Source organism: Diplotaxodon limnothrissa, linkage group LG2, assembly GCF_057381915.1.
Source record: "Diplotaxodon limnothrissa isolate DT_005_m linkage group LG2, D_limnothrissa_male_GT1.1, whole genome shotgun sequence".
NCBI classification, from domain to species: Eukaryota; Metazoa; Chordata; class Actinopteri; order Cichliformes; family Cichlidae; genus Diplotaxodon; species Diplotaxodon limnothrissa.
Genome location: NC_140597.1, coordinates 26152345 through 26176665, shown reverse-complemented (window position 1 = coordinate 26176665; position 24321 = coordinate 26152345). Strand labels below are relative to the sequence as shown.

General features: G+C 42.7%; 1 protein-coding gene across 2 annotated transcripts in view; it reads left to right on the top strand.

Moving 5' to 3' along the window:
- ablim3 (actin binding LIM protein family, member 3) overlaps positions 1-21795 on the top strand; it is a 34742-nt gene extending 12947 nt beyond the window's left edge. Inside the window, exons 2-22 of one of the 2 annotated variants that reach the window (XM_085369143.1) lie at positions 738-921; positions 4984-5099; positions 8264-8390; positions 8538-8631; positions 10972-11059; positions 11175-11233; positions 11392-11463; positions 13569-13730; positions 14684-14713; positions 14838-14964; positions 15541-15636; positions 15965-16015; positions 18795-18911; positions 19086-19156; positions 19414-19582; positions 20696-20725; positions 20996-21051; positions 21252-21318; positions 21424-21434; positions 21523-21603; positions 21682-21795. In XM_085369143.1, coding sequence (XP_085225269.1) covers positions 738-921; positions 4984-5099; positions 8264-8390; positions 8538-8631; positions 10972-11059; positions 11175-11233; positions 11392-11463; positions 13569-13730; positions 14684-14713; positions 14838-14964; positions 15541-15636; positions 15965-16015; positions 18795-18911; positions 19086-19156; positions 19414-19582; positions 20696-20725; positions 20996-21051; positions 21252-21318; positions 21424-21434; positions 21523-21603; positions 21682-21795 — 1922 coding nt within the window. Of the gene's footprint in view, positions 1-737; positions 922-4983; positions 5100-8263; positions 8391-8537; positions 8632-10971; positions 11060-11174; positions 11234-11391; positions 11464-13568; positions 13731-14683; positions 14714-14837; positions 14965-15540; positions 15637-15964; positions 16016-18776; positions 18912-19085; positions 19157-19413; positions 19583-20695; positions 20726-20995; positions 21052-21251; positions 21319-21423; positions 21435-21522; positions 21604-21681 lie in introns of both variants that reach the window. The other variant, XM_085369134.1, reaches the window with a different exon arrangement.
- Positions 21796-24321: the final 2526 nt, after the last annotated feature.

The following is a 24321-nucleotide window of genomic DNA, read 5'->3' as shown; positions in this document are numbered from 1 at the left end:
AGTTTTTTCAGTCAGATGTTCCAGTAATTGTCAGCCTTTTCTGTTGGTTAACTGCATAGGAAGAAACTAGAGACCACGCCGGCCGCTGATCTGTGAAAATGCCTCTTGGCTATATTGTTACACCCACTGGAATTCCCTCTCAGTTACACAGCAAAGGGCTGTAGCACGTACTGTCTGCTTAGGATCCACAATATATAGAAACACATACACAAACTGAGCACTTACCTTGTGCATACACAGCAAGAAATGTTGATGTCTTCTCCAGTGAAATGTAATGAGACCGTAGTGGATGTCCTGATGATGTTGGGAGCTTGTGGTTTGTTGTTTTGTCTCCTTCTTCACATTGTTTAGCACAAAATGACTTTTCCACTGATTATATAATTATATTCCCATCACTGCAAATTGGCTCACCACTGTCTGGAACTGAATAACTTCCCTAGCAGCCGTGTGTGAAGACAAACAGACACACACAGCACAACCAAGCACACGTATACACACACAAACAGGTAAAAAAGGAGGGCGCTCAGACTGAATGAAAAACGTGCTGACTGAAAAAAAACATGTGTTGGTAGAGGAACAAAACAGAGAAAAAGAGCAGATGACAGATAAAGAAAAATGTGTTCTCTTAAAGCGGAAAACCAAAAATAGAAATAAAAACAGACATATAGAATTCTGTTTTGTATGCCTTACTGTTTCCAATGGCCCACTTTTCCTGTCTCTCACCATTCTGTCCACAGTGTGTAACTGTGATTTAGCACAATCTGGCTTCTTCCAGAAGAAGGGCGAATACATCTGTACAGCAGACTATCAGCGTTTGTATGGTACACGCTGTGACCGCTGTGACACCTTCATCACGGGAGAAGTGGTCTCTGCTCTGGGACGCACGTACCACCCCAAGTGCTTTGTCTGCAGTGTTTGCAGGTATGTATATTCCTTCTCAAAACACACACACAATACTATATACAAGTATGTATTCTGATGATGTTTATGTGCACCCAAAAGACTAAAGAAGAGCGCAAGAACTTTATTCTGACATATGAATTTTAGGTCAAGTGATTGATGACTTCCGTCCATCTGTCCACAAAAAGTCATAACAATTGCTCGTCGTCCTACAGTAGTGGTCAGAATTTTATCTGACCGATCGTGGCTCAAGAGTTGGCAATTTGTCTTGTAATCGGAAGGTGTCTGGTTCGAGCCCCGGCTCCGACAGTCTCGGTCGTTGTGTCCTTGGGCAAGACACTTCACCCGTTGCCTACTGGTGGTGGTCGGAGGGCCCGGCAGCCTCGCCTCTGTCAGTGCGCCCCAGGGCAGCTGTGGCTACAATGTAGCTTGCCATCACCTGTGTGTGAATGTGTGCGTGAATGACTGAATGTAGTGTAAAGCGCTTTGGGGTCCTTAGGGACTAAGTAAAGCACTATACAAATACAGGCCATTTACCATTTAAGGGGCCTTCACCCACAGTTTGCCCAAGGTCAAGGTCACTTTCATCATTTGCACACAATTTGTCACTCCTCCTAGAGTATTAGTGTATTTTTGGCAAAACATGGACACAGTGATCACCTAATGGCCTTTCACCCAAATTGTGCTCTAGGTTGCGCTGTAGTTATCTTGAGAAATGTATATTATATTACATTATATTATATTATATTATATTATATTATATTATATTATATTATATTATATTTGGCCACTTTGGAAGATGTAAAGATGATACAGAGTCTCTTTTTGCTCTGCTTTGGTTTCCACCGATTCAAAATGACATAACAATGTCTGGCTCATTACCGGCAAAATGCTGTCCTCATCTGCTAGGCAATGTTAACCAGTTATTGCAAAACAGAAAATGTATTATCACTTATGTGGATATTTTCCATCGACTTTATTGCGTAACATTTTATTTGATTGTATTTGATGGCTTGGGCCCCAGGAAGACTACCAACCACTGTTGTGGAAGCTAATGGGGTTCCTTATAAATAAACAAATTTCATGTGATTAAAAGTTGCCTATGCAACAGTTACCTTAGTTATTTTGGATTAGCTTGGAATTGGATATGTATGATTATAACAAATAAACAGTATAATATTGTTATTGGTAGCTACTATTTGCAGCATGCACTCAGCATGCTGCTTTATGTATTGCACAAAAGATATGTGAGACCTGCCGGTTGACTTCTTTAGAGTATCTGTGCTTTTCTCAGTCTATTCTGTGAGACTTCATTAGTAATTTGTTAGAGAACAGCATGATAGAGACGACGGGAAATAGCAAACAGATTGTGGAGGCACTGAATAAGAAACGCATGACTGTTTTTTACTTTTCGGCTATGAGTCACTATTTTCAGCCTCAAGACCTGAAGTGACGCAGCAAAAGTTGCATCTTTAAAAACAAGAATTGGCTAATTGACTGACTTTTTTCATGGAGGATTTAATAATTAACTCATGATTCATCTTCTGAATGTCAGCAAATGTGTGATTGGAAAGCTCAAGTGTAGGAAAGATAGAAAGCTGACCTGGTGTATCGCACATTTAGGTTTAGTAAAAGTAGGTCATCTCTCCTATGAACTCCATCAGTGTTCATGTGAAGCTCCTTCAGAATGAAATCTCAGCATCAATGTTGGCTCCTTTCTTTATTTTATTTAACCGTGTCCCTCGCTTTCGCTTCAGAGCATGCTGCATATATGGGATAACCTGTCTCTCATTTGCACCCTCTCACTTGCTGACTGGTTTTTAATGTGTTGTTTACATTATAAGGATCTTTACTAACAGTATCCAGAGTAAATCATATTGTAGTGGTTTACACATTCCCCTAACAAGCGAAAGATCCCTGCTTTGATCCTGGGAGAAGACACAAATCCCTTGCGGGGTTGCGTTCGGAAGGGCATCAGGGCGTAAAAAATCTGACAAATCAAACATGCAGAGTTACCTGCTGTGGCGCCTCCTTGTGAATAAGCGAGCAGCCTTTTAGCTTACTTATAGTATCGTCTTCCAGTAGAGTAGAGATTGTTGTCGGGTATCTGCTTGACATTGCCTGATAAACACACATTCTGACCCAGCAGCTGTGGGCAAAAGACAAAAAACACCCCCCCCCCCCCCCCCCCCCCCCCTTCCAAAAAACTGAAATGATACCAGCAGGACAGAGACAGGCAGTGGAGCAGCGCTGGCAGTGACAGTGATGTGTGTGTATGTGTTGTCAGTGTATGTGGAGTAAACTAGAAGAGACAGCAAGAAGCCAAAGGGTGAATCTCTTCTTTCGTGCTCCGTCTGCCCCCTGTCACATTGCTGACTGTTCCATCTTGTACGTCCTTTCTTCCCCTCATCTTTCACTCCTGTCTTCCTTCTGGACGCACCTCCTTTGCTCTTGCTTCTTCTTCGTCATTCGCATTATTCACAAATAATAATCTTTGCGCTCTTTAATCATCAGCCACATCGCCCTCTCTTCCTTTGTCTCCTCATCATTATTCCACTTTGACTTCTTTGTCATCACTGCTTCAGCTTTAATGGAGTCCGAATGCAAGTTTCACTTTTACACGTGAACGTATTTTTAACGCAGTGGTGATCAAAGCAAGAGGACATACCCCTAAAGCCAGAAATAGCTTTACTTTTTTGGCCAGTTAAGAAAAAGAAAGCATTAAATATGTAAACAGAGTAAATTTTTAAAGCGCTGCAAAGGGCTGACAAGGCAAGAGTGTCTTGAGGGAGTGAGAGCAACACACAGGTAAAGACGAGGTCACAAATGCACGGAGATGCTTTTCTGCACCATCACAGCATTTCTGGTGCTTCGTTCTGCTGAACTATACAATGTGAATGCTATGTTCAGACATGTAGAAGAGATTTAGTCTGTCGTGCTTGGAGCTGGACACAAATATTCGCATGGACACATGTCTGAATTTTAAAATGTGCAGTTAACCTCTGGAACAGCCGAAGAGTGACATTCAAAATAAAGCCTTAGTGAAATCACTTTCCAGCAGCTTGTGTTTACCATAGCTTTTGTTGCATAATTTGTGTATCTGCAGCTCAGCTCTCATGTTTGGATGGTGCCCTTTTGTGAATAAAATAAATGCACAGAGGAGCAAGTCTCGAATATGTTGTTAGCAAAGACACACAGAGAGAGAAGACTTTATACATGGTCTGAGCACCTTTAAGTGACTACATGGATGTGCTGCACTCATGTGTGCTGACTGGGGCCTCTACTGGAGACTCAAGCCTCCCTCTGGGTCTTGGCTCCGGCTCCAGGGCTCGGTGGGGGAGTAAAAGGATTACTGCCATCTATGTTTTTTACACAGCCTTCTCTAAGCCTTTTAGCTCCCCATTCATTCTCATATCGTCCCTGGTCATAAGGAAATCAATCTGTCTCCTTTGAAAAGAGAGGAAAGCGAGTCAAAACAGTGCATCGTGATGTGGCAAATTTGATTTCATTGATGTTGCCTGGTTGTCATATTCTCCGCCTGTCAGCAGGCACATGTTTTTGCTCTTCTTTCTTTCTTTGAAGCCTTGAAAATGGTGACCTGGTGGCGTCAGTGTAGGGAGGGCAAGCTGGATGGCTAGACTGAGAGAGCAATAGGCAATTAAAATTAGTATGCGCTCCACAAAGTCTCCCTAATAAGTTTTTATTCTCACTGAGAGAGCCAGTTTTCCTTTCAGAAGCCTGTCGCATTATCGCCTCTTTAATCACAGAGCAGCCAGGTGCTCCTGTAACAATCAGCATCCTATTAACTCATCATCACAACAGTTTGCAAATGTATTTTCATTTGCAAACTGTTGTGCAATGAAAATGTATTTTCAGTTTCATAGAGGATGTCGGACCGCATTCAGCTTGTGTCAGCAGGATTATGGCCTGTCTATCACCGAATCATGTCTCTGCCAGCACCCATTTGTTATTTCAATGAATACAGTAGACTTGGATGTAAACACAGAATTACTGCAGGCGTTTTAACGCCCATTGTGCTCCGCTTTCTAATTCTCTTGTCTGTCTTTTTTTTTGCCTCCTCAGTAAACCCTTTCCAATCGGAGACAGGGTGACGTTCAGTGGAAAGGACTGCGTGTGCCAGCAGTGCTCCCACACACTTGTCAAGTCAAATGAACCGATCAAGATCCACGGGCCCAGCCGTAAGTCCAGCGCCCACTCCGCTCTGTCCGTTCTGTTTAGGGCCACCAGGCGCTACGGTGCGCTAAAGCTAATGCGACATGTCCACGAAGCCTACTTTGCTCATTTAGCTAATCGTGTGTCTGTCAAATCAGCGGAGTGACCTGCCGCGTTGATCTGCCAGCTGAGAATTATGCAACACAAACAGACACATAATCCACCTGCCAATTTCCAACATACAGGGTTTAGTGGTTTTGTTCACTGCATGCTCACAGTTGTTTATTAACAGGAATCATGAGCCTGCTACCATGTGTGTTACTAGATCTTTGACTGCATATAAAAAATGAATCTAGCCTTAGTGATGTTGGGTTTGTGACTGTTTTAAAGACTCATTAAGTTAATGTCAAAGTGCTTTAATCTCACATTCTATCTGAAGGGCACCAGATGGCGATAGCTATAACTACAAAAAGACTTCCAGTCCTAACGAACTGTGTCTTGTGAACAAGCTCTTGCTGAGTCAGTCACTCATTTCGAGTCAGATTGAATAAAAAATGTGGTCTGTTTTTTAATCTCAGTCATACTGTGTTTTAAAATTTAGGATTATCTGTGGTAGGAAACCACTAATGGCTAATGGTTTGTCATGGTTTGAGCAAGCAGTTAGACCAAGCTGGCAAAGGTGTTAACGCTCATCTAGATGCTTCATAACAGAACTTTCGAAACCTACAGGTGATGTCACCTGCATCCATCTTATTTTACAGTCTATGATAAAATCTGAGGATGAATGACAGGAAGTAGAGACTAAAGTTTTTTTTTTAAGATGGTTGGTTTATTCCTGGTACCAGAGCTGGATGATCTACATGCAGTAGCAGAGAGGAGTTGGTGGAAGTCTCCCACAGTCTGCACAGTCATCCTGCTGGCAAGAGTAGCCCACTCAGAAAAAGTCCTAATAATGACAGAATATTTCAGCGAAGGTCACAGAGAGCTCCTCCTTCCTCAGTTCATTCAGATATGCGTAATTCCTCCTTCTGCAAATCCTCCACAACTGTTATGCAGGAATTTCCCAGAGGGATTATTAGTAAAGTTATTTTTCTCCTTCTCGTTATTTAAAATGACAAATTACTATGATACAGCAGCAGGATAGTGACTGATAGTGAATCATTTGTTAAGCATAGCATACAGACAGCAGTCTGCTGCTCAGTGGCTGTGCAGTAACAACAGATGGCGTATAGGCAGTGAACAACAGTCCTCCCCAAATTGCTCCATTCAGCAGAATAAGAATCGAACAGCTCCCCAGGTACATGTTCATCACTCTGTCTTATGAGGATGCAGTGTGTGTGGACGGAATAGGGCACACGCACTAATGCACTGCCTCATTTTGCATAACGATCGGGATATTTAAGAAGGTAAATAAACGCTTAGTTTGCAGAATTCTTAGAGGGAAAAAAAGAAAAAAAACAGAGCTAAGTAATTATTAAAGTTTTCTCATGCATACACCATCCATCCATCCATCCATTCGCTTCCGCTTATCCTTTTCAGGGTCGCGGGGGGCGCTGGAGCCTATCCCAGCTGTCATAGGGCGAGAGGCGGGGTACAACCTGGACATGCATACACCAGTGGAAGCAAAATATAAAGAAATGAGGGGCGACATAAGATTTTTTACACAGTGCTGTAATTAACCGCGGATTCGAATTCATTTCATTCAAGATTTTAACGTGATATATTACAGTGGGGTAAGAGCTTAGTGTGTATGACATGAATCCAACTTCCCCAGTTTTGTTGGGCACCTTTGTTGCGTATCAGCCCCCTCGCCTACTCCTTTCATTTTCTTTTCACACTACCCACACAATAACAAACACACCACCTTACATGATTGATGAGGCTATATGTTTTGGGTCATAAGCAGTTACTTTTTTAAAAGTTTTTTTGGGGCTATTTCTGCACTTTGAGAAGTGTGTATTCACACACGTTCACCAAAAAACAAATTATATATATAAAAAATGAAATTAAAACTGAATGTATTTTAAGGTCTGAGCCAGGTGCGCATGGCTAAATAAGGCAAGTTGTGTGAAGAAGAGCCATACCATTTACCATTTAAAAAACTGCTTTGACATCACAGATAAAGCCGTGGTGAGCAGCAACATTCCTGCATTCTTTATTGTACATTTTTATGCGTCCATAGCCGGCTGCTCTTTATCACAAACATTGGTACGTAATTTTAGATGATCTAATACCTATTTCATCCAGTGGCTGAAATCAGAAGTGTATAATGACTCAGTAGAAGAACGGTCTGGGACTAAAATCCCAGCCCTTTTACACTCAGCACAATCACCACTAAATCACTTTTTAAGATTGATTTGGACGCCAGAAACCCAGCCTGCACTGCACACTGCAGTTTTTCACTACAAAACACAATTTGTCTTGGCTGACGAAGCAGACTGGAGTGGTCCCTAGAGTGACTTACTCTCTTGTGTAACAGAGCGGGTCAAAAAGGTTAAGCTAAAACCAAGCCTCCATCTAGTACAAACAAACAGAGGGCTGACCCTTTTTTAAGCCTCCCGACGCTCCTGTTGGTCAGTAACACCTGCTGAAGCATCTTTCTGAGGGCAAAAACGATGCTTGTATAATCAGCAATTAAGCTAATGTACTTCAGGCCAGAGAAAGGTGAACTTTGGTATCAGAGAACCTTGCTGGTTGTGCAGCTAGTGAGCTGTGTGTGGTGGTCTGTGGAGACGAGTGTGTGCTTTGCTGATTTACCCTTTTTTGATTTACATGAACTTTTCAGTTTAGTGATGAACTCCTGCTTTTTGTTGCATTCCTTACTTATCGGCTTGCCCGTATCTCTTAGTTTAACTAGTGATAGAAATTTTAATAAAAACTTTTAATTTAACAATTTTGCCTCCCTGTCTCCTTTTTTTTTTTTAACCCGGACACTTTTTGTTACTTTCCCACATCCCCTGGACCTCTTAGGGGAGTGTAAAAAGCACAGTAGGTTTTATTTAAGGTGGTGGCAGTGATGAAAACTGCACTTAGTAGCTCAGAAAGTGCTTAAAGATGTACACTTAGTCCTTGGGCTCATTTTGCCTTTCTCTGTCTCTTACAATTTCTACCACTCCACAACATTTTAACATCTTATCTCTCTGCGTCCCTCTTTCTTTCCCTCCCTTTCCCTTTTCTTTTTTTTCTCCAGACTGCGCTGGATGTGGAGCCGAGATCAAGCAGGGTCAGTCTCTCCTGGCACTTGACAAACAGTGGCACGTCAGCTGCTTCAGATGTCGGACGTGCAATATGGTCCTCACTGGAGAGTACATCAGCAAGTGAGTGTGTAAAGGGAAGGAAAACAGAGAGAAACAAAATGCCCAACAACTGCTCTGTCCTTCTTTATCTGCCGTTTCCCCAAGACAAGGCAAATTGTGTCGTTGACACTCTACAAGCAAGTTTCTTTTATATGTTCTATGTTGCAGGGATGGAGTGCCATACTGTGAGGCAGATTACCACGCCCAGTATGGGGTGAAATGTGAGACCTGCAGCAGATACATCAGTGGAAGGGTTTTGGAGGTGAGAACGGAACCAGATGTCAACATTAGATGATCCCACCGCAGCAGCAGCACAGAAATCCAAATTGGAGTGAACCGCGGAGCGTAATCAGCGTTATCGTAATTGAACGGCCGCGTTGCACGTCCTCTGCGGAGTTTAAGCCCGGCTGCGCTTCAGGGAGTGACCGACTTAAGATTGAGGGGGTGATAAAACATTTTGTGAAGCTTTACTAAACCGAAACCAATTGAGCTGCACCACGTCGAGCGCGCCCGACAGAACATCCGAGCAGATTGACTGTTTCTACTTGAGGTCAAAGAGAACACAAACCACCCTCCACTCTGAGGAGGTTAAAAAAAAAAACTAGACTGAGGCACAACTTTGTGAAAAGAAGGGAGACAAAAAGGGAGTTAAAAAAAAAGATCAGAGGCTAAAAAGTGAAGGGTGATGTCAGAGGGAGACACAGAAAGCGGGATTAAAAAAGCACAGAGTGAAGCAGTTTTTTAAGAGATTGCAGAAGGAGTCAGCAGCAAAGGATCTACAGCAAAGAGTTAGGAGTTGGGCTTAAGAAAGAAGTGAAGGGAGAGTAATGAGGAGAGCAGGGCTGGAAATAATGAAAGTGATAAAGTGCAGATGCTAATTAAATGTTTTGGAAGAGTCTCTGGTGGGCGTCTTGCGTCTGAGGGGACTTGAGGAAAGGGAGCAGATGTAGTAAAACTTTGTCAGACGCACACACAAACACACACATGCACATACAGGGTCTTGTTGTCCCTTTGCTCCTTCGCCTGTCAGAATAGCTGGTGTAAAGTGCTTTGTTCCTGACTGTCAGCCTCTCTAGGCTATTTATAGACATGGGGACATGTCAGCCTTCATGCTGCAAGTCTCTCTCTCACTTTCTTTTCCCACTGCATCTGTGTCGTTTGTTCTCTGAACATGTGTATCTGCGCTCGCTTGCATTCGGTCTTCTGTCAGTTTCTGATCACATAATGATGCACTTCTTTAAGATGCAGCGTGCATCGAGACTGACTCAGGGGAAGTCTCATGCAGAGGTTTGTAGCCCTACATATGCAAAATGCAGTTCATTAAGGATAAGAAAAACTTAGGAGCTGATTATTGGCACATTGGCAGATACCAATAAGTCGCACAGACGTCTGTTTAAAAGTATTGTTTTCATTTATGCTGTCCGACGTCAAACACTCGGATTAATCTCTCTGCATCTGTGTCGATAATTAGACTTTTTTTTTCCCCACAGCGCAGCGCTTCCTTTTAACTTAACACAGCCAAAGGTTGTTAGTTTAATGAGTAGTTATATAGAAGATGGAGGAGGGGAGACATAAAGGGGGAAAGTGGAGGGTGGAGGATCATAAAACCGTCTTTCTTATGTTTCACTTAATGTCTCAGTTTGGCAATAAATTTAGCAGCCTGTTAGTGCCACCACAGAGGTTCCTCATTTGAGATGGTAACAGCATTTGTTTAACTGATACCGTTTGGCCACCGATAGTAAACGCTCCACTGCTTGGAAAACAGACAGAAGTGCTGCATCCTCCCCCTTTCGTAGTAACCTGAGCAGATAGGGAGCGCGGTTAAGATGTGTCTCGGAAACAGCTGAGCGTCTTGCTGCACAGTGGGAGTTCTTGGAGGGAGCTCGCTCATCAGGTGCAACCGATTTCTTGGAAATCCAGTAAAAACGTGCGATTTATGAACACCAGGAAGATTCAGTGCAGCTTGAAATGATATAAAGTACCTCACCGTGCACACAAACACACCCACTTTAACTTGCATGCCGTGGGAGTTCAGCTGACACAGTTCAGGTCTCCTCGTCTGCAGTGCCTCTATAAATAGAAATTCTCGAATGGTGCGTTTAGGGAAGGCAGAGGTGATGGGATGGGGCCACGCCTCGGCCATCAGCCTCGCAGGGTTGCATGTGAGAAACATCAGGAGTGCGATCACTTTTCTGTGTCCATTTCAGCTGCGCCGTGTGCTTGGATTTATCCCCTCGAGGCACCTTGCATGTTCAAGGGCATATTTCACACTCACATGTCCTTCACTTACATGATTCTGTATTGTACATACACATGCATACACATGCTTCCTCATGTGACTGACCTACGGGGATCTTTGCTCTAATTATGTCATAGGGAGAGAATGGGTGGTTTCTAGCATGCTGATGAAACAGCTTCAGGCAATCCACTGGTCTCCTAATACTTTCTCAGGCTACCGGTGGCCAAATAAAGCGCATAAAAAACATATGGAAACAGTGACCTGCTCTGCTAGGCGGGGTGCGATTTTTAGATTAGCCCTCAATCTGTGAAAATCCTTGTGGCGATGATTTACGTTCAGCCACGTCCTCTCCTCATCACACAGGCAGGAGGGAAACACTACCATCCAACCTGCGCTCGGTGCGCCCGCTGCAACATGATGTTCAAAGAGGGCGAGGAAATGTACCTGACAGGTCGAGTAGTCACACATATGCATGTTTTAGATTGTGCTCACCAATTTTAGAAAACGCACGGCATGCGGGGAACACCCAGCAACTGTGTGACTGCCCTCTTTCTCTTGCTCCTCAGGATGCGAGGTGTGGCACCCGTTATGCAAGCAAGCGGCGAGAGCAGAGAGGAGACTCAGGGTGAGTTGGACTTTCAATTCAGTCTTTGTGTTTACGGAGCACTAGTTGAAACAGTCCTAAGAGCATTTGACAGTGGTACAGAGAGAAGCCCACAGATATAGAGTGAAACTTCCTCACTATGTGAATTAACTCCCTCTTTGTCTGATTCTAACCCACAGCACAGACGCCTGTCCGAGGCCTCCATCTCTCCCCCGGGCTCCTCAATAGGCTCTCCTAGTAGAGTTATATGTGTAAGTAACCTGTGACTCTGCAGCTTTTAGTCACTTTTGGCTGCCACACTGCCACCGAGCCTACCCTTGAAGCACCTTTGCTACACTAGAATCACGAGCACTATGCTTAGGCTTGAACAGTCAAGCACAAAATAAGAGAGGCTGCTCGCTCCCTTGGCCTGTTCACTTTGTCTGTGTCCTTAACCTCTGTTGTCACTGCTGATGTGCCAGACATCCCATTAGATTTGAAATAAAACAACTGCGGTGCGACTGAACTCCTGTCGTTTAGTCTCAAGGGGTTGAACTGCATTGCTTCATTTATTGTTATACACATTCCCATGTTTTCAGGGGGCGGTTCAAAAGTTCAAATTCATATAAGCATTTTATAAACTGATTATTTTAATGCTTTAATGACAAAAAACTGTTTTGGCTGCAAGGACCGCCTGAAGTCTGGAACTTAAGAACTGCCAAAACAATGGGTTTGCTCCTTTTGCAAAGCTTTGTCGGTCCTTTACTGAATCTCTCTCTTCAGTTTTATTTCAAATCAAATGGCAAAATTGTGGAAACAATGTGTCACTGTCTTCAACCTGACTGGATATTTCATGCTCATTTTCAATATTCAATGACCAAAAAACACTCTACTCATTATACACTAAGTAAAAAAATTAAAGGAACACTTGTTAATTGCAGTGTAGCATCAAGTCAGTTAAACCTCTGTGATATTGATCTGCTCAGTTAAATATCAGAGGGGGTTGGTAATCAGTTTTAGCTGCTTTAGTGTTAATGAAATTAACAACTAGAGTGGCAACCCTCAAAACAGGCATGGTTTTACAGCTGGAGGACAATGATATTTTTTTCTGTCATCTGCTTTCTCACTGTTTTGCATTTGGTTATGGTCAGTGCCACTAGGGGTAGCATGAGGCGATTTCTGGACCCTACAGTGGTTGCATCTCAATATGTACCAGAAAGTTTGCTGTGTCTCCCAGCACAGTCTCAAGAGCATGGACGAGTTCCAGGACAGAGTTACTGTAGGAAAGCTGGACAGGGCCACAGAAGGTCCTTAACCCATCAGGAGGGCTGATATCTGCTGGTTTGTGCAAGGAGGAACAGGATGAGCACTTTCAAAGCTGCAAAATGACCTGCAGCATGGCACTGGCGTGAATGTCTGATCTAAAGACTGTCCAGGAGCTCAGTGATGCCCTGATGGTGCCTTCCAGATCTGCAAGGAGATCCTCCAGGCACCATCTGTCATGTTATTAGCAGCCTGCCCCAACATACAAACCATACAAACTACTAAGTGCCCCTTTGACTTACTGGAATATAATTTAATCAAAATGGACTAGCCTGTTGCATCATTTTTTAACTTTGATTCTCAGGGCATCTTTGAATTCGGACCTCTGTAGATTGATAATTGTCATTTCCATTAAACGATGTGGCATCCTTTCGTTTCTAACACATTACAGAGTCCATGTTGGTTTAGATATCCAGCATGATCTCCCCCTCCAATCTAATGTGTTGTCAAAGTGTTCCTTTAAGTTTTTTGAGCAGTGTTTATGCTGAAAACCACATCAGAGTGTCAGCCAGGCCTTATTTTTTGTTTAGTGCTTAGCAGTTGCACTTGTAAGTCCTGCCTTTTTGGCTGTCTGAATTGTTGCTGTATATCACTGCAGTATTAGCATGTCAGGGGTTATCTGCATGCAAGCAGGAGTCACTGCTCCTTGCTCAGCGCTGCCCTGCCCTGCTCTCTTCTCATAATCAATGACCTTTCTGTTTAAGGTGATGGATGAGGGGGAAATGCAGTGTAAGCACGCTTGTCATCCATACTGTCTCCACGCTTCCTCCCTCTCTTTCTCTCTCCTGCTGTCTGTGCTTCCTCTGCTTTCTCTCTGACATATGCTGATATCCTGAAGGTCAACAGCTTATAGTGCTGTCAGCTCCTGCAGCGTGTTCGTTTGTACCTGTGTGTTCCTCATCAAGTTTTCTCTGCCCCCCCTCTACGGCTCTCACTGTTTCACGATCTGCTTGCTATCACTGGTGAAGTTCTCATTCATTGTCCATGTGGTTGATGTCGGGTCTTGTTGCTGTAGCGCTGTCTTTTGGTGGGTGTATGTGTGTCCTCTCTCCAGGCCAGAGTGGAGAATGAGATCCTAGATTATAAGGACCTAGCTGCCCTGCCAAAGGTCAAAGCCATATATGAGGTCCAACAGCCAGACCTCATATCCTCCTCATACCAGCCGTACCACAGATACATCTCTGATGACAGACTAGACACTTACAGCTATGGGGAGGTACTGCAGCCACACACTCCAGGTCAAACACAGCGTTGCACTCGTCACTCGTCTGTTTTCAGGAAGATCAAAAGTCGGTGTCGTGCAGTTTGATTGGGCATATTTTGTTAGTTTTCGAATTTTTTTTCTGTTTTTGAAAAATAATCCCAGAAATTATTGATATTTGTTTTGGTATTTGACTGATGTGATGTTTACAGAAGTACTTTTAAAGGTGAAAAACAATCAAACTGTCTTTTGTGGATGAGTGAACTGTTTAAAACATTTGACCTTTTTTTACATAGCAGCCAGTTATTTGTAGTGCAAATGTGCAATTAAATGTAAACATACTTACAGGAAATTATGTTTTCATGATTAAAATTTTGATTATATTTCATGCCACTCTCACATCTGTCTTCTCAAGAAGAAAGAGCTTGCAGGTGATCGGTTTGGGTTTTAAACAGCAAACCTTGCAAGCTTCAACCAAGAAATAATGCATGCTAACCCTCATTTGGATTTTGCAGTCTAAAAAGAAGATAAATAGCCACTTTCCCAGACAATGGATTAAACCTGGTCTTTGAAAAAACAGAAAAGAAAAATTAAACTGAAAGTAGTCTAGACTCCGTGTCTGGGAAACTGAGCAATAAAGTTTTAATCAGTCAGCTTTTGAAATCTATGAAAGAGGTATGGAAGAGGATTACAGCCACAGATTCAGTTCAGCATCTTGAGAAAAAAATCACAATTTACAATTTTTTTTCCATCCTGACATTTTTCTCAGAATTATTTACTTTAGTCCTACAATCTCATTTTTGTTTCCTACATTTGTATTCTGAAAACAAAGTCATGAAGCCCTATTTTCTTTTTTCTTACTTTCTTTTCTTTAGCCCCTCTTCTTCAGAGTGGTTATCTAAGAAACTGAATGAGTTGATTTCGTTAAAATTTGAAACTTTAATTGTCTTTTCCTGTCTCCCCTGCAGTCACTTGGGACTCTCTCTCCCTATTCTCAGGTAAACACTCTGAACGTAGCAGTGAATGTAGTACAAGTTCACCCAAGTGAGCTGTTGTCATTTCGGTGAGCTGTGTGTCTGTTTGCTCGTCTTTCACCTGACTTGCTTTGTTTGTCCCTTTTAGGACTATAACAGCCTAGATATAAAGCAAAGGCGGTGCTCCAGTCCCGGCTACATCGACTCACCAACTTATAGTCGCCAAGGCATGTCACCCATCATGCCTCGCTCTCCACAGCACTATGGCTACCCTGGTAAGATGTCTATTTTAGAAAGTTTGGAAACCAGCTGCTGGAAACTTCATTAAGTCACATAACAACTAAGTAATAATCTTTTAATTAGAAGCTCCTGTAGAAGTTGTAGCCACATAGTTAGCATAAAGACAATGAATAAACTCAAATGTGTCGTCCAACTAGTTGCACAAAAGCAAAATGTCAAACTATTCCTTTTACTAGAGATCAAAGTGTTTGTCATTTCCATCTGTCATTACCAGTTAAGACAAATAGCCCCTAATATATTTGTACTGGTGACAAATATCTGCCACAGTAGCTGCTTGACTGTCACCTTTGCTGCAGTTGCTCCTTGGCTATCATTTCATTTAACTCTTACACATGTGCATTGAGGCTGTAATTACTAATTACAGTTCTAAACAGCCCTCTATGCTGCTGATAAGTCAATAACCTTTGTTGTTACACAAGTAGAAAGGTTACTGAGTGTCACCTTGTAATTTTAAACACACTTTTGAGTTGTTTGGCTTTCATCTGCATGTGCTGATGCCTTCCTTCATGCTCGTGTTTCCTTCGCTGTGATTGGGCCATGGCTGGCTGCAGGCTCTGAGAGTGGCAGGAGTTCACCTTATTATAGCCAAGACGGGCGACCAAGCACACCCACCACAAACCAGCCCCCTAAACATTTTCATGTACCAGGTAGGACTCCTCATCTCCTCACATTCACACTACTCTCAGATTTATTTATTTCTTTTTTCACTTCACAGAGAAGATTTCATCAGCCATTATTCACTGAAGGAAGTCCTTTAAAAAAGGTCATATTAAGTTCCTCAGGAGTGAGCGTGTGTGAAAATGTGAAAGTTGTATATTTATACAACACATAATCAATCTGACATATTCTTCCCCTCATACTGCATATTTACTTTTCTTTACAATCATCCCTCCTACCTCGCCTGGCAGTAGTTCACATCCTCTCCTCCTTTACTCCTCCATGTTTCACGTCTTCATCTCCTCTTTCTCTCCTCAGCCACAGGGGATCCCAACATCTACAGGAAGCCTCCCATCTATAAGAGAACGGGTACAGTGCAGTTAGTCCTGCCTTAGCCTGCCTGTCCTTCTGTCAGTTTTAGTCATGCTTTGTTTAACCCGATGTAGATGTGTTTACCGGCCTCTCGCCATTCAGCTTCGAGTAGTGTCGATGTTCCAGCTGTTCAGTGAAACCGAAGCCTGCACAAACAAAAACAGCAACGATTAGAAGTGCTAGAAAAAGCACAAAAGGGATAGAGTTTTGACTTGCGCGGCTCGTTCCAAAGTTGAGGAAGGGGATCAGTCAGACTTCTCGCATTAGCGGCACTGAGTGAATATAAAAGAGCGATGTTTTAGTGTGCATGCCACAAGCATATGAATATGCCTGCTACCGCGCGCAGCTCCCGACAGGTTCTTGTTGGCAAATAGTGCTGGAACGGGCCATGAATGAAGTGAAGGTTGCTCAGGCGTGAGAAGCGTTGAGTACAGAGGGCTCTGAGGACAACACAGTTCACCAGAATAGAACAGAACAATGGAACAAAGCGCACTGGAAAAACTGTTTTGTAACAGAATTTTAGATTTGCTGTGGAGTCTTCTTTTATTTGTCGGCCTTGCCTTTTCTTTTTTTTCTTTTTAATGTGGGCTTAAACCATTTGTTACAAGTGTTCCAGCTCTAGAAAACAAATAGACTTGTTGTTTAAAGTCTTTATTACGTTCAGATAGCATGATGGTGTGGTTAACACGAGATGCTGTTTTTTGGGGGATTTTTTTTTCACAAGGCCCAGCAATTAAATGCGCTTGAACTTTCTGGGTAGTGTGCATCAGTAACAGAGTCTCTTTCATTAAACTGCATTTTAAAGGCCTTTTCAGCTGAGAGTCATAAGACCTCTTGATTGAGGACAGTCTTATCTCTGTTGTTGTCCCGCATGCTTTTCCGTGCTGTGCGTGTATGTGTGTGTGTGGGGGTTAGTTAGTGAGCAGCGTGTCGACTCCCGTCACCCGTCAGTGTCTCTGTTCTAAAAATTAGTACATCACTGGTCACGATGCTGCCTCGCGCAGTCCTTTACACATGATTAAGAAAGTAGCATGTACTGTAATTGGCAGCCTTTGTTAGCTCGCCTTGTTTGAATAATGACATTTAACTCATACATCAGTGATATTGATCCCTGTGCTTCATGTCTTCCTGAATAGCCATTGATTAACATGTTCTCTTGTGTCAGCGCCAAACACACCCCATGTAAACCCAAGGCCACAGCAGATACATGTACTTTAGATTTGCTTTGTTCGCCAAATGCCAGTTATGTACTAATCAGTTAGCACCCAGTCATATACATGTATGCCTTCCGTGTGGGTAGCAAAGCACTCGCATTGGATGCTCCAATAATGTTGCCCTTTATCTTTGCACCTCTTTTTTTCTTTTATTGCATCCAATCACTTTTACTCACTTCCCTCCACCTTCTGCTCCACTTTACCCGGTGACCTTGCCTCTGTAAGTATCTCCCTCCTTTCACTGTTTCAGTTACCGTCAGTGAATAGATACAGAATTTCATTTGTCTTCATGCGTGTGTGTCACTGTATTTCGCATTCAGTGTTGTGCAGCCATACTTCCTCTGACAGAAGTATCAAGAGCGTTCAATATTGCTCTGAATATGTGTTGGTGTCGTGCATCGTGTACATGGGAATTCAATGGGCCATGGATTGGATCTGGCATGGCTAATGGCTAACAGAGTGAAGAGCGATCTATGCGACATTACATCGCATGTCACTCCCATTGACTTCCGTTGACTATGCTTTAGTGCAGAGTGGCATCAATATCGCCGCCTCACACCATTCGTGAAATGAATGTGAGCCTCAGGCTGAGCCGTAACAGAACTCCCTTTTTAATGCCGGCTATTTTCCCGCCGTTGGCCGGAATATTGATCTTCTCTGACAAGAGCGTTGGATATCATAAGTGTGAAGCTGTGGAGTGAATGCGCTTCATCGCTGTACGTCTTTGTGACGCTCATTAAGATGTTTTTGTTAGTGCGCTGCTGGTGCGTGCCGTCTTAAAGCAATAGTTTGACATGTTGGGAAATTTCCTTTCACACTGAGAGCAAGATGAGAAGATCAATACCAATCTTGTTAAGTATCTGTCTGTTCAATATGAAGCCAGGAAACATCTTCGCTTAGCTTGACAGAAAGAGTAGACGCAGGGTGAAGCAGCTAGCCTGGGTCTGTAAAACGCAAGGCCCTAAAGCTCATTAACAATCTAGTTTGGGTAATTCATTCAGAAACCAAGCACCATATCTTTCCTGTAGTTTATAGACACCAGGAGTACGCTGCTGCAAGCCAAGAAATAATCCACATTTATTTTAATTTCTCCACTCTGGTATTGCAAGATCCTGTTTATATCTGGTTTCTACTAAAACCAGAGGATTGTCATCATAGTGAAGTTTCCAGCCTTTGTGCTAAGCTGCGATGACCCTCTAATAACATAGGTGGGCAATTAATTTTCCCAATGGGCCACATGAGAAACCGGGACTGTTTTTTGAGGGTCGCACCAATAAGCTGAACTCAGTTCTCCTCATTATTAATTTTCTCTTTATAAGCTTGTTGATGTATTTCTTCACAGCAGTCCCGACTTCTCATGTGGCCCTTTAGGAAAATTAATTTCCCACCCCTGCTCTAGTGACTCCAGAATCATATTGAACTAACAGATATAAGAATGGTTTATAATTTCCCATCTAGCTCCCGACCATAAACTGAACAGGCAAACTATTCCTCTAACAGGCCAGTTCTTTTGGTTCTGCCTCTTTCTCTCTTAATTCAAACAGACAATCACGTGGATGCAGCCACCAAAAGCAGGACCAGTGAGGACATCCTCAGATCCTCCAGACTGTCTACCTACTCTCCAGAGCCATACAGCCAGTCAGAGTCTGACTACTACCCCTACAGCAGCTCCCCCAGGGGTACGAAACACTGCTGTTTCACTTATTCAGAGTGTACCGATGGCACACATGGGAGAGCGGTTCATTTTGTAGCCATATTGTCATGTTTATCCATTTACTCGCACTGTTGCTGTGCTCCCCGCGAAAGTGCAAAATTCATAAAGGGAATCTCTTTCATCTCTTTTCCTCTCCCAGCCTATCGGGCGCCGAGAAGACGCTTCTCCACGGGAGGAGATGAAGAGACTTGGAGTCACGGTCTTCAAAGAGTAAGAGCTTCATAATTTTCTCTCTTTTCTTCAACGTCACACTGAAGTAAGTCCCCACCTCAAAAAGAAAAGAAAAGAAAAGAAAGAAAATCACCCATAAATAAATAAATGCACTTTTTTTAATCGCACGGCGCCTGTGCCGTCCTCCTTATTTGCTTCTCTTGCTCTCTTTCTCTGTCTTTCGTTTAATTCTACAACGCGTCCTTCATTGTTTCCTCTCCACCTTCTGCTTCTCTCCTCGCCCTCTTTCCTCGCAGATTGGGAGTGGCATCGGGAGGATGATTCTAAAGGAGGAGATGAAAGCCAGATCTGGTTCCTATGACAACGACCCCTGGGGCAGCGCGAGGAATTCTCGTAGCGGGAGCAAGGAAACACTGAACACAACAAGCTATGGCACCACGGCGTACAACAACACCATCAATGGCTGTAAGGATCCACCTATCCCACCCACCCCCACACCCCCAGTACATCCACCTCTTTTGTCTGCTGGTTTCTTCTGTTTCAGCAGGTTTATGACTGTCTTTCTGTACAGCCCTATATGTTGCCACAAGGGTTTTTTTATGAGCCTCAGTATGTCGCCGGCGTTGTGAGGGCGAGGGCGATGAGGTTTGCGGATGCAGGTCACAGAGGGTCACGGCCGCTGCTGGAGGCTGGGTGGTGTATTGAGATGGAACGATGATGAGTGTGCTTAACAGCTGTGGTAGGCCAGCGGCAGGGGCAGATGTGGCCTGTCAGTGTTGGAGGGATATCTGATCACACTGATTAAGAAAATTTCAAGCTAACTGAAACAGAGTGCTCAACCAGGTGTGCTGAAATTCCAGATGTCACAAAGTCACATGCCGACTTGTTTCTCTTTGTAATAGTCGCACTTCGCTGCTCATACAGTGTATAAGCTACTGGTTATTTTATCCTCTGACATTCAGCCTCACCTCATCTCTATCAGACAGGTTTTTTCCTGCTCCCTTTGCTTTCTCTCTCCAAAATTGTTCCATATGGGTGGATCTACCCTTCCATCTACCCCTGCATCTATGTGATTCTCTCACTCTCACAGCTGGTGTCCCATATCCTGTTTTATTTATGAGCGGTAAGATCTCTCATTAAAGCCGCTTCTCAAATGGGAGTGAGCGGGGCTGAATGGGACTCGGCTCGCTGGTGGTGTTTGAAAGGCAACAAAGGCTTGTAACTGTGCAAGCTTGGGTGTTGCAGTTAGATGTTGAAGCATGTAGTGTGTTTTTTGCACACTTGTGCATCTTATTTTTCTCGTTTTTTAAAAGATGCTTGCATGTTCCCTGGCCTTATTGCCCCTTTGATGTTTTGTGTTCCTCGCAGGGCTTGATGAATGTGGAACTTGCCCCCCTTTTTTCTTTAATTCCTCTTTTTGTCAAGCCTATAAAAGACAGATTGATGTCAAAGCTCTACACTTATTTTCCCTGATGAGGTTTTTCATGAATTTAGATTAGGCTCATGTGCTGCAGCATTTATTGTTTTATTATTGTTGTTTTTTGTAACAGGTAATCGTATCATCTGTTTATTTTACAGCTCCTCGGTCACAGTACAGCACCGATAGTGGTAAGTTCATCTGCAGAGCGTTTCAATATGTGGCTCTGATTTATTTAAATAGCTGTTTTTTTTAAGGCATCAGTTTATTATTGATCTTTTCCTGCTAGTTTTAATACTTCTTCGACCAGCATCATTTGCACACATCTGGAGATATTTTTTGTTTTAGGTTAGGCATGAGCGCCATCTTATGGCGCCAGAATGCATGAAAACAACTGAACATTTAAGCAGCTCATGGCTAGACTGATATCATGCTGATGTGTTTTCTTTTTTCTGCTTCAGATTTTGTTTGTAAGTCAGCTTCACTACCGGGATATGGCCGCAACGGCATCCAGCGGGTGAGATCACACTGAACCTGGCAAAGCATGAATAGCTGTGACATATTCTATCATACATATTATTTGGCTTAATTCAAATAACTCTTTTGGCCCCTTACACTTTTCATTACTACCTTCGACCAGTTTTCAAGCTGTTTTATTAGTTAATTCCCCGAAGCTCGCTGCTCTTGTTAATCTCACTGTCCTACTCTGTTCCTCAGCCTCAGAGTGCAGATTGCTACCAGTACCAATATGACAGTGGCAGCGAGGTCAACTGGGGAAGCAGAGGTAATTTAATATGAACTAAAAACACCTTATTAGAGCCAAGCAATTAATCTAACATGCTTTTTTTCAATTGCACTGATTTCATTTTCTCTCTCTCTTTTCTCCCAGCAGAACACAAAGTAAGGCTTTTTTAAAATAATGAAATTCCACTCCTTTTGTACCCGGGTATCTGAAATGTGTGCGTGTGTCCTTTCCTTTATCCTGCAGATTTACCCCTATGAGTCGCTCATCGTCACCACCAGAGGGCGCAACAGGCTGCCCAAAGATGTAGACAGAGCCAGACTGGAAGTAAGTTAACGGCCAAAGAAATCCCAAAACCATGACTAGAATTTGAGACTTAATTTCTGCTATGATGTGTTTTTCCAGCGCCACCTGTCCCCAGAGGAGTTTGTCCAAGTGTTCGGTATGACCGTGGAAGAGTTTGACCGGCTGGCTCTGTGGAAGAGAAATGAACTGAAAAAACAGGCGCGACTGTTTTAATAACATTCAGACGTGTGTTGAATACTGCCATAGAGTCGGAGACGGACTAACTGTAGGAGGGGACGGATAGAAACGAAGACTCCTACACAGTTACACTGCCATGCCCGAGATACCTGTTCTACATCCCCTCACGTGATAAACCAAATTCTGGTCCCACCAGATGGACTCCTGGGATACCGAGAGACATTATGCACGCTGGACTGATAAACTTGTGTGCAACTTGTGTGGGGTGCAAGCAATAGAGACTGTGATACAGTAGTGTTTTGCTTTTGTTAAGCCTAAAGGATGAAGGATGGCGTGACCGTTAGTGACCAGAGCTGCAGTAGTAAAACATAATGAGGAGAATTTTGGCTTTGCCTTATTTGTTACGCTCTCTTAGGTATGACTGTGCAGCACCAGCAATCTGAATGAGTAGAATGTAGGTATAGCATATCATTTATGACACTTTATCAGTGAGAATGACTAGATGAAAAAGAGTGTGAGCCTGCGAGCATCGCTTTGCTTTTTTTTCTCTTTTTTTTTTTGGCTTAGGGATGCATTTTGTTTACCTGTGCCCCTGTTTTCTTGCTCTCTCACAGAAACTAAGAGACCTGTAGTTTACAACAATTGATTTAGATATGAAAACCAAACTGAGAACGCAAATGTACAATTTATCAGATCACTCTGGTTAAACTTGTCAAAGATCACCAATAGATTCATCTCACTGTGCAGCTGTGCGATAACCTAAAAGAATGTGCAATCACGGCGGTTCTGTCCTTCTGCTTTTCTACCCGTTGCAATAGAACAATGACTAAATGTTTTAGGATGAGAGTTGTAGTCATCCATTTGCATTTGCTTTTTATTTATATACTTTTAGAATGGTAATCTAATAATTTTGTAGCTCCAGAGATTATATCACTCACAGATAAAACACTCTGCAAAGGATTTAACGTGCCGACAAAGATCCAGGGTTGTTGAAGACTTTGAATACTGTTATTTTTGATTTTTGTCACTAAAATTAAACTTCAAATCAAAACCAGCCTCCTCTTTTTTATTACTTTACTAGCTACACTTTTAATAGACTGTGGAATATTTGTTTTAGGCAACTGCCCTTATTTGCTTTCCAGGTGCTTGTGTAAGTATGAAGACTGATACCACCAGAGCCTGTTCACTTCCTGTTAATGCCAGCTGGGGTGCTCAGTAGTACTCACTGCATAGAGTACCAACAGTGTCGAGCCATCCCTCATTTCTTCATGTTTTATTTCAAAAGACTCTCTGGTAATTTGGTCTTGAGCAATAGTTATCCAGCCTTTTGAAGGGTGTTTTAACTGTTTTTTGTTTCCTTTTTTTCACTCATTTTCAGTCATGCCACAACAGCAGTCACTTCAAGATGCTTTACATTGTAAGGTAAAGACACCAGAATAATACAGCCTCTACAGCTGTCTATATAATACGGTAGAGGCTCTGTCATGGTTTCGGGCTCCCTTTCAGCCAGTGGTGTTGGGGATTTTGTTAAAACTGATTGAATCATGAAAGAAAGAAAAAAAAGTACTGTCAGATTTGTATTCTTCAGCATGAAGATCCGAAACACTGCCAAAGCAGTAAAAGCACATCTTTAAAGAAAAACACACAATGGAACACTATGAGTCACCAGACCTCAACATTATTGAAGCAGTGTGGGATCATCTTGACAGAGAACAAAACAAATGCAACCAACATCCAAAGAAGAGCTTCGAAAGTCCTTCAAGAAGCCTGGAGAACAGTTCCTGAAGACTACCTAAATAAATCACAAGAAAGCTTGGCTATGGCTGTGTTGAAGAATCAAGGAGGTCATACCAAATATTGACTTTCAAGCTTGGTGGAATTACACAAACTCTGCTCTTGCCTTATATACTGTAGTTCTACATATGCTTGCATGTTTCAATAAATCACTGCACCTCTTTCCTAACAATCCCAACGGATCAAGATTGCACAGTAGTGTTATTTATTAGTTTCACGAATCTAGTACTCGTCATGTGTCTGAAATGATTCCTTTTTTCTCATAGCAAATCCTAGCATTCTGCTAATGCATGCAGATTGGTCAGCTATGGATTTAGGAGATTAAATGTTTTCCTTAATGGCACATTTTTTCCAAAAAGATCAATACAACAGATATCACTGTCATAGTGTGTTCAGAAAAAAATAAAATAAAACAGTTTTCTAGAGGTTAGGATCAGTGGTCCTGTGAGACTGCTATCTGGAGGCCTGTGTTAGAAATTGTCTGCACTTTGCTTATCTGAATTGTGAAATCATGGCAACGTCAAAGAGTGACTCATGGTATGCCTACCTGTGCGATTGTGCCTTGCTCTCGCAGTTGTCCGTTTTGTCAAAACCCTTTATGAAAAACTCTACCTTTACTTTACTGCTATTTTTATTTGCTAACTATCAGGCAAGTCCCCTCTATGAAACAAGAAACTTGGAGTTAGACTTCTCTCCCATTTAAAAAGGTTTTATTCCCATTATATAGCTGCCTGGAAGCCGCGCGGAAATCCTTGTACCTATCTGGCT